We start from the raw sequence: 17,196 nt of genomic DNA, 5'->3' as shown, positions 1-17,196 counted from the left end.
GCTGAGGCACTGGCACAGGGTGCCCAAAGAAGCTGTGGCTGCCCCATCCCTGGCAGTGTTCAAGGCCAGGTTGGACACAGGGGCTTGGAGCAACCTGCTCTAGTGGAAGGTGTCCCTGCCCATGGCAGGGGCTTGGAACTGGATGAGCTTAAGGTCCTTTCCAACTCAAACCATCTTGTGATTCTATGATTCGGATTTGGCACTTGGGTCTCAAAGTAGGTTTCACAGGATTTCTGTGTTTTCTGTAGCTCCTATCTCTGTGGAGAGAGAAATCTTTTCCAGTCTTCAGTGATTTATAGTAAATGCTACTTTTAAGATTGGCACGCTTACGTATTTAGGCAAACAGTGTTGAAAACCACATATCCATATGCTAAATGTATTCTTGATGCCAATTAAACTGTAACATATACTAGGTACAGCTTCATGGTTTTTGAGTTAGCGTCAGCTTTGCTGATGTGTGAAAGATAAGCAGCAGCAATGTACAGCTTTGGATGTGTCTGAACACTTTCCAAATAGCCATTTGTAGGCTTTTTATGGGTTCGAGTAATTATTCATTTTTATCTCAGGAGAAAGTAGTTTGGCAGCAGGAGCTCTTAAAGGTCAGGGTTTACTTTGAAAAAGATAGGGGAAAAAAAACTCTGTGTGTTTGCTGAAGTTGACTTTTTGCATGTTCTTGAATCCAAGTATCCCATATTGCCATTCTTTCTAAAGTAATACAAATAAATCATAGAATGATAGGATAGTTAAGTTTGGAAAGGACCTTAAGATCATCTAGTTCCAACTCCCTGCCATGTTCAGGGATGCCTCACACTAGACCACATCGCCCAAGGCTCCGTCCAGCCTGGCCTTGAACACTGCCAGGGATGGAGCATTCACCACTTCTTTGGACAACACATTCCAGTGCCTCACTACCCTCACAGGGAAGAACTTCTTCCCTATATGTAACCCGAACTTCCCCTCGTTCAGTTTAAACCCATTCCCCCTTGTCCTGTTACTATGGTCCCTGATGAAGAGTCCCTCCCCAGCATCCTTGTAGCCCCCTTCAGATACTGGAAGCTGCTCTGAGATCAAATGCAAATATGTAAAACTCTCTCTTTGAGGCTCAGTCCTCCCTGTAGCTTGTTGCTATCTCTGTCAGTGACACTTTGTGATGGACAAAATGAGTCCTATCTGACCAGAGTGTCCGGCTGTCACAGCAAGACTGCCTTGAATGGACATTTCTTATTACTGTTTGATGTTTTAAAGACAACCCCAAAAAGTCTGAGTGATCACAATAAATACCATAGACTTCATTCAGTTTTATGCTGTTTTTGGTGTTCATGAAGGGGAGCTCAGCCTGTGTTATTTGACAGCAGTGCTGGAGGGCAGTCCTGAGTTCCAGCTGAGCTCTGCTATCTGTGCCTGGGATGCCTTTGACTCCTGTCTGAAATGATAAATGCTTGCATGACTTGATTTTTATCTCATAGGTTGGAACCTAACATTAAAGGTCACTCCCAAGAACATTTCTCTTCTGTTCTGTCTCTGCTTCAGTATTCCTAATGCTTCATAACAGTTGAAAGATGTAAAGAAATATAGAAAGCTTTATAGTTGCTCAGTGAAAACCAGGAACAGGATGGTTTGGAATCACAAACCTCTTAATATTTGTTCTACTACAGAACAAAAGCAGCAAATGTAAAGAGAACTTGAAATAGAGTTGAAATGTTCCAGGAACATTGGCATTCTTTCTGTGCATGTGACTCAATGAGAGGCATGTTGAAGTGGAGGTGGAGTAAGTGTAGAGAAATTCTTTCTTGTAAGAAAGTACCAGAGAGAATTATTTCCCTTACAGTAATTTTATTTATTAACAGATTTCACTCTGCTTACTTAATTTGTAACAAACAAATATAGATTTAACCTGGAAAGGAATAGTGAATTGAACAGAAAGTTAAATTCTAAGAAAGTTGGGGCTGTTCATCCTGGAGAAGAGAAGCTGCGTGGAGACCTCAGAGCAGCTTCCAGTGTCTGAAGGGGGCTACAAGGATGCTGGAGAGGGACCTTCATCAGGGACTGGAGTGATAGGACAAGGGGTGATGGGTTCAAACTGAAACGGGGGAAGTTCAGGTTGGATATAAGGAAGAAGTTCTTCCTTGTGAGGGTGCTGAGGCGCTGGCACAGGGTGCCCAGAGAAGCTGTGGCTGCCCATCCCTGGCAGTGTTCAAGGCCAGGCTGGACAGAGCCTTGGGCAACATGGGCTAGTGTGAGGTGTCCCTGCCCATGGCAGAGTATTGGAACTGGATGATCTTAAGGTCCTTTCCAACCCAAACCATTCTATGATTCCTTTGTGTTTTACCAGGCTGTGTTCAGTGTTTCACTTTAAACCCTACAATTCCTTTTGTTGAGATTTATTTCCTCTTGCGACCAAATGCATTTTGCATTCGGGAAGCACTCTTCATTTCGCATGCATTCTAAGATCCAAAGCTGGCAGCACAAGAAGGGGATTTCTAAATAACTGTACAAATAAATTTCTTGTTCATACTGGTCCTGAGACTGAATTTTCAGCACATTCTTTGAGATACACCACACTGTTCTCAACCCTTATTTCTGCTGCCTTTCAGCTCAAAGGGAATGCTGTCAGTGAACTCAGTAGGAACTGGATTTGATTTTTAAGCTTTAGGGAACTGTTTAACCTATAAATCAGGCAGAATAATCTTAAGCAATTACTCTGGCTTGTTGTATCTCATGAAGTAAGTGGAACAAATCTTCAGGCTGTCATTACCTTGAAGAATAAGAAGTTGGGTTTGGATTTTCTTTATCATAGAATTGAATCAACCAGGTTGGAAAAGAGCTTTAAGCTCATCAAGTCCAACCGTTCCCCAGCAGTGCCAAGGCCACCACTAACCCATGGCACTGAGGCCTGGGCTACACGGGGTGTGAACACTTGCAGGGACGGTGACTCCATCACTGCCCTGGGCAGCCTGTTCCAATGCCTGAGCACCCTGTGGGGAAGGAATTGTTCCTCAGCTCCATCTAGACCTACCCTTTTAGGGTAGGTTTTTTACAGTGGTAGAACTGAAGATCACCACCACCACACTGCACCATAGACAGTCAAAGAATGAAAGAAGATGAAAAAGCAGAATTAAATGAACAGTTCTTATGGAATGATGATGTTTTGTAATGGTTTCCCTCCACAGTGTAAGAGACAGGAGAGACCCTGGTTACAAGGAAACTGGAGCATGGCTGGGACTGTTCCCAGACACTGTAACTCAACCGTCTTGGTTGAGGCTGTTTCCTCTTGTCCCATCCCTTGTTCCTTGGGAGCAGAGACCAGCCCCCTCCTGGCTCCATCCTCCTGTCAGGCAGTTGCAGAGAGCGATAAGGTCTCCCCTGAGCCTTCTCTTCTCCAGCCTAAACCCCCCCAGGTCCCTCAGCCGTTCCTCATCACACTTGTGCTCCAGACTTTATGATGATGTGGTATTGTATCAGGTTCTACCATATGTCATTTCCTCATGTGTCCTGGGAAGCCATGAATCCCAAATGGTTGGTGTTCTAGAAGAGTCTTGATTTTAAGAAAAAGTTGCTTTTTTTAATATATATATAAAAATATGTGTATCTATATATATATATAAAAATATGTGTATCTATATATATATATATAAAAGAGAAGGGGTGTAACTTTTTTGGACCTAAAAAGACAAGAAAAAGCAGTCAGGAGTTAAGTACTTTATTAGATGCTTTACTTGGATGCTTTACTTACTTAAATTTGGAAGGATTGTGCTGGTTTGTATTTCTTTGGCCTGTTTAATAGGACCCAGTCATTCAAGCTGTGCCGAAGTGGAGGAAAAGAAGGATGCAAAAATTTTCCTACGTTAGACATAGCCATAGGAACCTGTTAACAACTTGCTCCATGTCCATTGAAACTCTGAATCTGTGGAAATAGTTATTAGAAGCCCTTCAGTCAAAGTTAATGCCCTTATTCTTACCTGATAGCTGTAGAGAAGGTGCTTAGGCCACGTCCATGTTAGTAAATCGAATGTGCTTGGGAGCATTCCTGAGTGCTGGAGCCAAGCAGCGTGGAACAGCCCGTGTCTGTTCGTCTCAGCCTCCAAGGCGAGGTGAGTGCATACAAATTCCCTGCTGGGCACAGGCCCTGGGCCCTTCTGGATGCTGTGATGTGCCTGGGAGCTGCTCAGGGAAAGTTGGCACAGGGCAGATTCACACCACAAACTGTTCTAACAAGTCACTAGAGCAGACTGTTGAGTTACAGTGTCTGGGAACAGTCCCAGCCATGCTCCAGTTTCCTTGTAACCAGGATCTCTCCTGTCTCTTACACTGTGGAGGGAAACCATTACAAAACATCATCATTCCATAAGAACTGTTCATTTAATTCTGCTTTTTCATCTTGTTTCATTCTTTGACTGTCTATGGTGCAGTGTGGTGGTGGTGATCTTCAGTTCTATCACTGTAAGAAACCATAGGTGGGATTCAGCTCCAGATTCAAACACCTAAACATGTGTCTCTTCAGAGGGGTCTGTCTGCCATTGCAGTCAGTAAAGCCTAGAGAATCATTTGGCTCATCCTGAAATATCCTCTTGTATTTGAATTGCTCTTTCTAATGCCAGTTCATGTGTAGATACCTAAATAAAGGTGTTAGCATCTGGAGCATCCTTCCTTTGGAGTGTTTTCATACAGTGCCTCTACAGTTTAAATTCAAACCACATCTCTGAAATCCTTATAAATAGTATTTTTTCTCTAAAGGCTTTAGGCCTGTGATAAGAATCTTGAATCTGATGGATCCAAGTTCATTTGAAATGAACTATCACTGATTATGTGATACTTCTGCTTCTTCCTAACACTGTTGAAAAATTCATAGGGGATATTCGTGTCCTTCTGAGGTTACAATCCTGAGAGTTTCTATGGTTCATGTATGGAGCTGGAGCTCATGTATAATGTCAGCTTATTCCTAGCATAGATATTGTCTTTAAGACTTTGGTGTTAAAGCACAATGAAATAGCTGCATGTGAAATACAGTTTGCAGATGCTTTGCCTTTACATCATCACTAACACAACTGTGTTATCAACTGGTAGTAACTACACGTTGTGTTTGCTGCAGGACAAAAAAGACCATGTTAGTCCACATACAGCAGCTAACCTAACCTTGCATTTCCAGTCTTTTAAAGTGCTATTCTGATCTCATAATACTGTGACTTAATGTGTATTCTGTGCTTAATACATAACTTATGTGTATCCCCTGTAACTTGAGAGGTTGATTGATGTAAAGATGCTGAGTGGCTTGTAGTATCTATGAAAAGTGAGTTAGAGTATGCAAATGGTATTGCTTCAGATGGTGGTAAAGCTTCCCAACTGATTCAAGCTTAGTGAGTGAAGCTCCTTTGCAAAAGGAAACACCTAAAATGAAAACTCTAAGCTCTGCTTGCAAGATAAGAAGTAAATCTATCGCTGGGTTGTCGATGGCTATATGGGAAAGTTTCCATATGCTTCTATAGAAACTTGGTGTAATTGCAGTGATTGTGGTCACTAATATTTTGGAAAGTACAAAGCTGGTAGAATATCTCATTGCAGTGATGGTTTTTGTGAAGTAAATATTAATAGAATCACAGAATGGTTTGGGTTTGAAGGGCCCTTAAAGCTCTTCCAGTTCCAACCCCCTGCCACGGGCAGGGACACCTTCCACTAGAGCAGGTTGCTCCAAGCCCCTGTGTCCAACCTGGCCTTGAACACTGCCAGGGATGGGGCAGCCACAGCTTCTCTAGTATTCCTTAGTAAAGTCTTGATACTGAAGTTATGTGAAGAGAAGTACACCTAAAGGTAGCTGCATTCCTGTACAACTGCAGGTAGAAATTACATGTGAAGACATTTGAGCTCAAGTATTAAACCATTATTTACAGGAGACAAATACATGTCAATCCCTTTGTAAGTTCACAAGGTAAAATATGTGACAAAAAGGTAGTGTGCTGTGGGTATAGCAGAGAAAATAAAGATTTCCTTCTGATCCTTGGCATGTGATAGGTGTTTCCTCTTTTTACATTGCAATGTTCTCAGCACTGAAGCGTGGTTCATTAAGCCGCGAGACAGCAACTCTGATGAGCACAGCTCTTGGCCCAGTGAGTGCAGTATTAGGTATCGGTTCCCTTCTGCTGAAGTTTACCAGTTATATAGTGATGTTAGTGAAGCAGAATATATCATATGCTTCAGCTGCTGCACTTCATCTCTTCATGCAGTTTCTTTTCCTTCTTTTGGAACAGATCCACAAAGCTTTTTGCACAGTTGTGTGTTAAGATATAACATATACCAATGTGAAACTTGGTTCTTAGCTCATTCAGTGTCTAGTTGTAAAACATTTGTAAGTTATGCCTTTGCAGTAAGCAGGTATAAATGGGATATGTAAAGAAATCATGTTTAATTCTTTAGCCTTCATTTAAACCATTTCTTCAAAGAGATGCTGTTGTGCATAGTTAACACAGTTGTGCTTGAGGAGCTGTTGTCTGTGCAGTCTGGAGAGGGAGAGTGTCATCTGATGAATAATCATTAGAGTCATAGAATGGTTTGTGTGGGAAGGGACCTTAAAGATGATCTAGTTCCAACCGCCTGCCACAGGCAGGGACACCTTCCACTATAGTGGTTTATGTTCTGGTAGACAGCCATGCTTAATTTTCCCAAAGAATTAATTACATTAATCTATTTAGCAATACATATGTGAATGTCACTGTATTACAATTTTATGTTTCAGTAAGGTTACATGCTTAGATGTTTCATTGACTACATGTAATAATCACAATTCTAGTCTAATTGCATCTAAAGAAACATCTCCAGAGATGTCTATCAACTGTCTTGGAAATCCTTTACAGAATGCAGCCTTCCAGTGTCTGAAGGGGGGGCTACAAGGATGCTGGGGAGGAACTCTTCATCAGGGACTGCAGTGATAGGACAAGGGGTGATGGGTTCAAACTGAAACAGGGGAAGTTCAGGTTGGATATAAGGAAGAAGTTCTTCCCTGTGAGGGTGGTGAGGCACGGGAATGGGTTGCCCAAGGAAGCTGTAAATGCTCCATCCCTGGCAGTGTTCAAGGTGAGGTTGGACGGAGTCTTGGGCGAAATGGTTTAGTGAGAGGTGTCCCTGCCCATGGCAGGGGGTTGGAACTAGATGATCTTAAGGTCCTTTCCAACCCAAACCATTCTGTGATTCTATGCAGAGTTGTTAGAGCCAGTTATAGAATCACAGAAGGGTTTGGGTTGGAAAAGACCTTAAATCTCATCCATTTCCACCCCTCTGCCACAGGCAGGAGCAGGGACACCTTCCACTAGACCAGGTTGCTCCAAGCACAGCAGCAATACCCAGTGATCGAGACTTGAGTGCAAATGACTTGGCTTTCTCTGAAAGTAGAGTCTGAGGTAAAACATAATTTCTTGAAGGAAGACAAGACATCGCATTAATGGACTTGTTCTTGCAAAATAAAAATGAGCTGGTGCTTAATGAGAGTGCTCCACTGATAACATTTCCAAGTGATGAATGATCCATTAACTGCTCGACCAGCTTTGCTCTGAACAGTGAAACGTAACTTCCAAGAAACATTGTCCTTGTCTGACTGAAAAAGCTGTGTATAGGCAAAGTGTATATCTCATAAATTAACTTCAGAAGCAAATCCAGAGTTTAAAAATGAACTATTTCAAGTAAATGAAAATCGTTACACACAAGGCTGAGCTTCCAAGCAGGCGGCTTGGGAATGGTGATCTCATTTCATACAGTGAATCCCTGCTGTGTGGGCTTTATCTGTTTACCCTGAACTTCTAGTTCTGAGTTCCAGCAGCAATTGGTTTCTGCTTCTAGAGCTGATGACAAACTCCTTGTAAAATTTACCTTTTCAATCTGGACAATAAGCAGAAATATCACAGGCTTGCAGCGGTATTAGCAGTTGAGTGATTCTTTGCCTTATAGATAAGACAGATAAATCTTAATGTACGTAAAAGAGAATTGGAATAGTAATGTCCCGTTCATTCTGAGTTCCCTCTGCTCCTGTCCTCATTGAGATTCATAGGGGACAGTATTGAGAACCCCATAAATCCAAGGACGTCACTGGTGACTGAAGTGTAAAGTAGAAGGCTGTAGAAAATAGGGGGGTTGTCCCTGAAATGGGATGCTGATGTTCTAAAGGGTTTTTTCCCCAGTAAAGTTCATGCATTTAAATGAATGTTGCTGAAAGTTTTGCATATAGACTTTTATGTTAACCATAGCTTTGATTTGTTTTCAGCTGTGGGATTGGGATCTTGGTGCTTCCACATGACCCTGAAGTATGAAATGCAGGTGAGTATTGATAAAGAGCTGAGAATCACTTTATGCTTTGTATCTTCCTATAAAGTCGTATTATTGTCTAAACAAAACTCATATAGCAGGAGTTAATCTACCTTAAGTATCATTGTACATGACTCCTGCTCTCAAGAGGAGTAGCACAGGTCTTGTTTTCCATGGATAGATATACAGGAATATAAACTTGCATCTAAAATAGGAGCTATAAGCAATTACTTATGTTGGTAGAAGACACTTTATCCTTTGGGAAGTTTTACTATCTCTTTACACAGCTGTGGGTTAATAAGACTAGAGTTATTGCTATCTATTGTATCCTTTTTTTCATCGTAATGTTTTCTATTATGTTTTCTATTTATCTAGATATACCTGTAACATTAATAGTGAAGTCAGGATCTTCTGAGTAGCAACAGTTAATTAATAATAATAATAATAATCCAGTGGGCAGAAATTATTAGCAACAGTTAATAATAATTAATAATAATAATCATCCAGTGGGCAGAAAGACTTCATCTTGGTGTTTCCCATTTTCTAAAGGGACACACGAGGTTTGTCCTGTTTTAGGTTTGAGAAGATTAAGGAAATTCATCTTTGAATCAAAGTCAGGGTGAAGTGGGATTCAGTTAAAAGTCAAGAAGACTACATTCAGAAGTGTGTGCTGGCAGTCTGTGCTCCCCCCATAGTCAATGGAAATCCTAGAATCCTAGAATGGTTTGGGTTGGAAGGGACCTTAAAGCTCATCCCATTCCACCCCCCTGCCATGGGCAAGGATGCTTCACACTAGAGCAGGTTGCTCCAAGCCCCTGTGTCCAACCTGGCCTTGAACACTGCCAGGGATGGGGCAGCCACAGCTTCTCTGGGCACCCTGTGCCAGCGCCTCAGCACCCTCACAGGGAAGAGCTTCTTCCTTATATCTAACCTGAACTTCCCCTGTTTCAGTTTGAACCCATCACCCCTTGTCCTGCCACTACATGCTGGAGTCCCTCTCCAGCATCCTTGTAGCCCCCTTCAGACACTGGAAGCTGCTCTGAGGCCTCCACGCAGCTTCTCTTCTCCAGGCTCAACAGCCCCAGTGTTCTCAGCCTGTCTCCATACGGGAGCTGCTCCAGCCCCTGATCATCCTCGTGGCCTCCTCTGGACTTGCTCCAACAGCTCCATGTCCTTCTTATGTTGAGGACACCAGAACCGCACACAGTGCTGCAAGTGGGGTCTCACGAGAGCAGAGCAGAGGGGCAGGATCACCTCCTTCGACCTGCTGCTCACACTCCTTTTGGTGCAGCCCAGGATATGGTTGGTTTCTGGGCTGTGAGCGTGGTTGTGAACTGATGAATTACCCTGTACCAGTAGTAGGAAAGTAATTTCTATACAGATGTGGCCATCAACAAGAGTGATGGTGGAAAAAGATGTTTGCACCCACTTCTTGATTTTCTAAGGAAAGAGTCAAACCTGGTGTAACGATTCTAAGATGCCTAACTATTAATATTTGCTTCACATGTTAGATATCAGAGGATCTGATATATGATATATCATATTAGATATCAGAGGACTAGTGAAGAATGGATCTTCACTGATCCATTTGTACGCTTTTGCAGTTTCATGATTTTCAGTCCTTTGTAAGAGGAGGTGAATTTGTATATTTAGGAGAGGGAAATTGTTAATGTGCTTTGATAAAAGTATAAGAAGAAAATGATGCTCTGATTTACACACACACACCCTCCCCCTTGAGAAATCATCTCCCTTGTGATTACTGTTTTAATTCCATCTCCATTAAGGTGGCAAGTTCCTGGAGAACTTTAGCTGTAACATGTCAGCCTTCTCCCAAAATATAAAGATTATTTAAGACAATAAAACATTATGTGGCAGTCATTATTTGGGAAGAAAAAACCACAACCAATAACCCCACAATAACCAACCAACCAAAAAAAGCCTGTCTCTGAATTAAAACCATGTAAGAAGGTTCCAAAATCAGGAAATAAACATGCAAGCACATCACAACATAGTTCCCTAAGGGCCTAAAGTTCTATTTTATCATATGGGAAAAATGCATTTCAGTTTCTCTGTGAAGTTTGTACACAAGTAAGAAGATGCTGCTGCCTGTATTGAGCAGGTTTATTCAGGCTGACTTCCCAAAACTAATTCTTATGTTTCAGGGGGCATGAACAGTGCAAATGGCATGCTCCTTTGAAGGTGTGGGCTTTTTGAGACATCATATACGAAAGATTCAGGGTAATGAGCTTATTAATGCAGCAGCTTTCAGTTGGGTAGGATTTGAAGTACAGTCAAGAAGGTGGATATAGAATCATAGAACTGTTTGGGTTGGAAAGGACCTTAAGACCATCCAGTTCCAACCCCCTGCCATGGGCAGGGACACCTCACACTAGGCCATGTCACCCAAGGCTCTGTCCAACCTGGCCTTGAACACTGCCAGGGATGGAGCATTCACCACTTCTCTGGGCAACCTGTGCCAGTGTCTTGCCACCCTCACAGTAAAGAACTGCCTTATATCTAACCTGAACTTCCCCCATTTCAGTTTGAACCCATCACCCCTTGTCCTATCACTCCAGTCCCTGATGAAGAGTCTCTACCCAAATGACTTAAAAACTCCAGTTTTCTTAAGACTTCTCTCTCCTTAATTTACTGTGAGTTAAAAGTACTTTTCATGTTTTGATGTCTCTGCTTTTTATAGCTGTTGGATGAGCTGCCTATGATATACAGTTGTTGTGTGTTTGTCTACTGCCTGTAAGTACTTGTTATTTCTTTCTGAATATTTATGAACTATTAACCATTTAGTATCTGTAAAGCCCCATCTAGTGTATAGTGAGGCTGACACTGAAGCTTCCACTGCTTTCAGTGAGATCTCTGGTTTGCAGCATTATGATTTGGCCATTAGAGCACAAGGCTGGCTTCAGTCCTAGTTCTTGCTCGTTTAATCATATTTTACCAGTGTTTGTTTAATAGGAAAAAGAAATACCTCTTCTTAAAGACTTTCTGTAGTATACAACCAGAGCTCAGGGTTATTTGATGTGTAAGCAGCAGCCCTAATAAATCAACTTCAGTAACACCTCCAAAATGAATGAATTTGAGCTGTATTTCTGTGCTGTAGCCTGACTCCAAATGCAAATCTCAGATTTCTGGTCAAACCTGCTCTCCACTCATCTGGAAAATTAAAGAAGAAAGAGTTTTATGAGGACTTGAGTGCATATTTTGAGCAGAGTGTCTTGGAACACGCATGACAGCTTAATGCCATGCCAGGATGTTTTCTCCCATTTCATTTTGGGAGCAATGTAGCATTTGGCAACTGCAAAGATACCGTAAGTTGGCTTTTCCCTGCCTGTTGCTGCAAGGCCTGGATTTAACATCAGTTGTTCTGTCGCTTGGAAAATCCAAACGATAAATCAACTTGTTGCAGACAAAAAGACAGAAAAAAAAATTGTCTTTTTGCTTTTGAACATAGCAAATATTCAGCCATTGAAAACGGGAACATCTTTGGGAGCTTGCAGTGGAGATGGGATGCTGTGGAAATCGCCATCAGTTTGTGATTCATACATTAGTATGGTTTGTTCAAACTCTGGAGCAGAATTGTAATGCCTCTGTTAGCGGAAATACTTCCATTGTAGCTCCCTATTGCCTTGAAATTGCCTTTGCATTTATTTTGTCTGGTTTGAATATGACTGGAGAAAAGGATGAGAAGTGGCTGTAACAATCTGTTAGAATAAGAAAATCATGCTTATTTTGTGCAATGGTTACTCTATTATCTTCAAAAGCACCGAAGTCTGTTACTGCATTTATAGCTCTAATAAGATTCTGTGTAAGTATGTCTGGTAGTAATTAAAATGTTGTGAAGAATGAGCTAATATTTAGTTGAGGAGGCCTTTAATAACCATTTTCTTTTCCTTGAAGGTAGGTGAAGGGGTGGTTCTGCGCAGGACCTTCCCTTGTACATAGAATCACAGAGTGGTTTGTGTTGGAAGGGACCTTAAAGCTCCTCCAGCTCCAACCCCTGCCACGGGCAGGGACACCTTCCACTAGAGCAGGTTGCTCCAAGCCCCTGTGTCCAACCTGGCCTTGAACACTGCCAGGGATGGGGCAGCCACAGCTTCTCTGGGAAAAGTCTGTGCCAGCGCCTCAGCACCCTCACAGGGAAGAGCTTCTGCCTCAGAGCTCATCTCACTCTCCCCTCTGGCAGGTTAAAGCCATTCCCCTTGACCTGTCCCTCCAGGCCCTTGTCCAAAGCCCCTCTCCAGGTTTCTTGTCAGCCCCTTTAGATATTGGAAGACTGCTATAAGGTCCTCCTGACTCTCAAGCTGTGTCATTACTTTGCCAAGCCATTCTGCAAGGTAGCACATTGTGATCTTTTAATTTTTTTCCTCCAGATATTCCTACATGTTATTTCTTTGTTTCCTTTTCTTCATCCATGATAGTGTCTTATTTACAGACGTTTATAAAGAAATAAATTGGGCAGATGTAGCTTGGAGTTACTCCGACACCTTCCTCTAACCCTAATGGTCCTGTGCTTCCCACAGGTCATTTTTGTTGGGTTTTTCTGATGGAGATACAATCTGAGATGTGTGTGTGTGTAATTCCATCACAACTGTGACTGAACCGTAGTGTAAAGACTGTGAAGCTAATTTTAATGAGTTGTTTCACATGCTGGCAGCAATTAGCTGTTTCTGCCTTCCACTTCTACCACTACCCACTCTAGCAAATTTACTGCACTGTGACTGTGTAAAGCCATAAACAATGTGCATTTTAACAGATCTCTGGAGTTCAGTGTTTTGTAAGGCAGCCCCTTTCCCACACTGCCTTTAGCTCACAGATGTAATGGGTTTTGGCAGCCGTATTGCATTTGAAACTCATTTCTAATTTGCCATCCATTATCACCCCTTAAGCGCCTTCTGAAAGCGCTTCTGATTCCCAAACTCTTCCCACTGACTCTATATGCATGAGCTTATTGGGGTTTTTCCATTAGATTTGTTTAAAAAAACAGATTTATTGGTAAAAGTATGAACTTTTATCTTAAAATGACACATCTTTATTGGAGGAGATACGGTTTCTTTAAGCGCCTGAGACTCATTTGGATCAATTTTCCCACAAAGTTTGTGATAATATACCTTGAAAAATGCATCCTTTATATGATAAGAGATAAATGTTATCACTCTCCTTTATATTCTCTTCCAGGTATGAATGTTTCAAGTACAAGAACACAGTCAATTATCCACTGCTTTTCTTGTTAATAACATACAGCTTCGTTGTCAGCATAGTAAGTAACTCTTTCTAATATGGCATTTCCACCTGTAGTTTGAGTTTTCCTGTCACTAAAGGAATGTTACACAGGCAGCACTGGATCTCTTCTCACTTCCAGTCAAGCAGGACGTATTATTCTTTAGCTGCGAAAATTGTGCTGGTCAGAGAATTGTAGAATCCCAGACTGGTTTGGGTTGAAGGGACCTTAAAGTTCATCCAGTTCCAACCCCCTGCCACGGGCAGGGACACCTTCCACTAGAGCAGGTTGCTCCAAGCCCCTGTGTCCAACCTGGCCTTGAACACTGCCAGGGATGGGGCAGCCACGGCTTCTCTGGGCACCCTGTGCCAGCGCCTCAGCACCCTCACAGGGAAGAGCTTCTGCCTCAGAGCTCATCTCAATCTCCCCTCTGGCAGGTTAAAGCCATTCCCCTTGGCCTGTCCCTACAGGCCCTTGTCCAAAGCCCCTCTCCAGGTTTCTTGTAGCCCCTTTAGGCACTGGAGCTGCTTTAAGGTCTCCCCTTCAGGAGCCTTCTCTTCTCCAGGCTGCCCCAGCCCAGCTCTCTCAGCCTGGCTCCAAAGCAGAGAGAGAAACCTAAAACCTTTCTAAGTCCTGTATAGAATAAATGAAAAAGAAAAGCAATAATCCAGTTGCTAGAATAAGAATGTAACAAAAACAGTCACCGCTGACTTGTTATGATACCTTGGACAAGCTGCATTCCTCATCTTCCCTCTCTTTAATTCATCTACAGAAATGAAAATAATCCTGTTCAACAGCCTGCAAAAGGTGCACTGTGATACCCAGTCCAGGCTATTGAGTGGTGGTTTAAAACAGCAGCCAGAATAAGAAAGGAACAGAACTGTTAAATCAGAATAATTTAAACTGTCGTGACTTGATTCCCTTTCTCAGTGCTGTGTGTTCCCTTTATGACTAAAGTGAGTTTTGTGCTGCCTGTCAACCACAGATGGAATTTCCTTTGTTATTTTTATTGATAGGCATTTCTTAAATAAGAAGTATTATTAGAGGTCATTTCTGCCATCTAGATACTGTTCTCTGCCTCCTAAGATGTTTTACACTTATGGCATATTATGCTGAAGGTCCAGTGCCCTTCTCTCTTCCGAAGCAGGAATTAAATGAACTGCATTAACAACACGAAAAGCTATTTTGTAAAATGAATTGAAATTCTAAAGCATTGTCAAAACCCATGAATAATAGCAATTCAAATTAGAGTACATTTTCTTCTTGCAATGCATATCGAGACTGGTAATTCCTGCATCTTGTTTTTCGATGTGGTGCAACTCTTACTAAATGAGTTGATTCTAGATGTTAATGTCTCTATTTGTGCTCTTTAATTTAAAATCATTCCACAGTTAAAACCTCAGGTTTTGCCAGAGGAAACTTGAAATGTTTAAGCAACTTTTATGGTGCATGTATATGCTTCTTGTGTCTTTATTCTAACAGAACGAGTCTTGGCAGTATTTAGATTAATGTTATGCTGTTCTCTGTTGTAAATTACTTCTCTTTTTAATCTTTCCAGGTTTACTTAAATTTGAAAGAGCCTGTATTCCATCAGGTAAATCTTGCTCTGTTGGAGGAGCTAATCTTGGTTTTAAACTGTGTTTTAGTGGAGTGTTTTGCATGATTTTGTAGCTGGAAGATGGAAGGCAAACACAGTTTGCCTTTTGCTGCTGCCTGTCATGTTGCCATCCCTTTACTTGGTGACCTGTAAAACTGGAATGGTTTAATGCATGTTGTGTTTTAGCATTTGACCTAATATTTCATGTGGTTTTCATCTGTGGTAAGTGTAATGAGGTGATCCTCACTATGGGCTAAAGTGTGTGTGAAAGGGAGGGTTTGATGAATCCATATCTGCTTCTTTCCATTAGCAGCTGCTGGGAAGCTATGACCTGACTTTCTAACGTGGTTTGGGTGACAGCACCATGTTCGTCTCTCCACTTTAACATATTAGTTTGGGGTATTTTTAACTACTCCATTTTACTTTGTGTAAATTCAAGCTGAATTTAAACACAGAATGTCTTCAAGGGTTATGTATCAGACTGGTTGTTATGGTCTTACTTGCTTAATGGTGTATTTGGTGCCGGTTCCTTTTATAGCAGCCCAAGAGTATTAATATGCATTCACTGCCTGTGGAGATAGGACTTGTATGGCTTGCCTCTTCACAGGAGGTTAGAAATCATGCTCACTTATGCATGCCATGAGCAGTTTTCCCTCATTTATGAGGTTTTGATTAGGGATAGCAGCTGAAAAACTACCAGGCAAAAGCTCTAAGCTGTTTGCAGGACAGAGCTTTAAAGCCTTAATGTCTGAAATCAGTAGTGCCATCGCTTGTCAAAGTGTACCTGCTGCATCAGCAGCTGTAAAGCTGATACGTGGTTCCTGTTGGTGGATTAGTGAAGCATTGAGGAATAAAATGAATTCTCTGATAATAAATTCCAAGCTGCTCCAAAAAGTCTCTTCTAGAGACATGAATGATTATTCTACCTATAGATAAAAAGAGAAACTCGCAGGGTTTTTTGCTAATGTTAATTAAATCCTTTCTTTTCTTTCCCCCTACTTATATTTCCAACAGGAAGATACAGGCAGGGCTGAAAGCAGCAATTGCTGATGCTTTTACTAAGCTGGTTATAACTGGTTTTGAATGAAGTGACTGAAAGCAGTTTTGTTAACTACAGTGGCAGAATTTATTGCTGATACTGGACTTCTGTTTCTTTAATCGATTACTTAATCTGTTTTTATGGCAATAAATACATCACAGCTTCACTGTATTCCAGTTTGATGCATTGGCGTAGCTATTGTCCCGTGTCATTCAGAGGTGATAGATCATAGAATCATAGAACCACAGAAAGATTTGGGTTGGAAAGGACCTTAAGATCATCCAGTTCCAACCCCCTGCCATGGGCAGGGACGCCTCACACTAAACCAGGTTGCTCCAAGCCCCGTCCAACCTGGCTTTGTGACTTGTGGGGCAAGAGGGAAATAGGGGAAGCTTTAAACTGCTGCCCCAGACCTTTAATTTTTTGCATCTGGTTTCCCTTAGGTTCAGCATATGAATTCGCTGTTATAATTTATACATGAGGAATCAATGTAGAAAAGATTTAGACCCATAAAAGTGCTGGACTTTTTACAACAACTCTTTCCAAATTGATTTTTATGGAGAACATACAGTTGTGGCCACATTCCAAACGTTCAAGTACTGCACTTGTGGGTTTTTTTCACACTCTTTGCCAAATACATCGTAAATCCAGAGGAAACATTTCTCTGCACAGCTAAGCAAGGTTATTTTCTTAATACTTTATTTTAGAATGCATCAAAAAAAGATCAATATAATTTCACTAAGTGTTTTCCAACTGAATGTATCTCATGGACTTGAAGTAAAGTTAAATATGCTCGTGCAGTCATAGTTTAAGTCACAGTCTCAGTCCCTAACTGTATTGGAAAGCAGAAGTTGATTCCTTTGGGTATTTGTCTGTGATGATCACCATTTGTCAGCCTTGCAAAAAGGGGAGTAACTACATGGACAGCTTTATATTGTCCGTTGTTTCAGTGTGAGGTGTTTTTTTCCCCTTGAAAGGAGAGCAATAAGAATGGAAAAGGATCCTATTATATTTAACAGCCAGGTTCCAAGCCTTATTTTT

General features: G+C 41.6%; 1 protein-coding gene across 1 annotated transcript in view; it reads left to right on the top strand.

Moving 5' to 3' along the window:
• ACER3 (alkaline ceramidase 3) overlaps positions 1–17,196 on the top strand; it is a 62,914-nt gene that overhangs the window by 24,549 nt on the left and 21,169 nt on the right. Inside the window, exons 3-6 of the mRNA XM_030476345.1 lie at positions 8,246–8,298; positions 10,985–11,037; positions 13,477–13,558; positions 15,078–15,113. Coding sequence (XP_030332205.1) covers positions 8,246–8,298; positions 10,985–11,037; positions 13,477–13,558; positions 15,078–15,113 — 224 coding nt within the window. The remainder of the gene's footprint in view (positions 1–8,245; positions 8,299–10,984; positions 11,038–13,476; positions 13,559–15,077; positions 15,114–17,196) is intronic.

Source organism: Strigops habroptila, chromosome 2, assembly GCF_004027225.2.
Source record: "Strigops habroptila isolate Jane chromosome 2, bStrHab1.2.pri, whole genome shotgun sequence".
In the NCBI taxonomy this organism is placed as follows: Eukaryota; Metazoa; Chordata; class Aves; order Psittaciformes; family Psittacidae; genus Strigops; species Strigops habroptila.
This window is presented reverse-complemented; position numbering and strand designations above follow the sequence as displayed.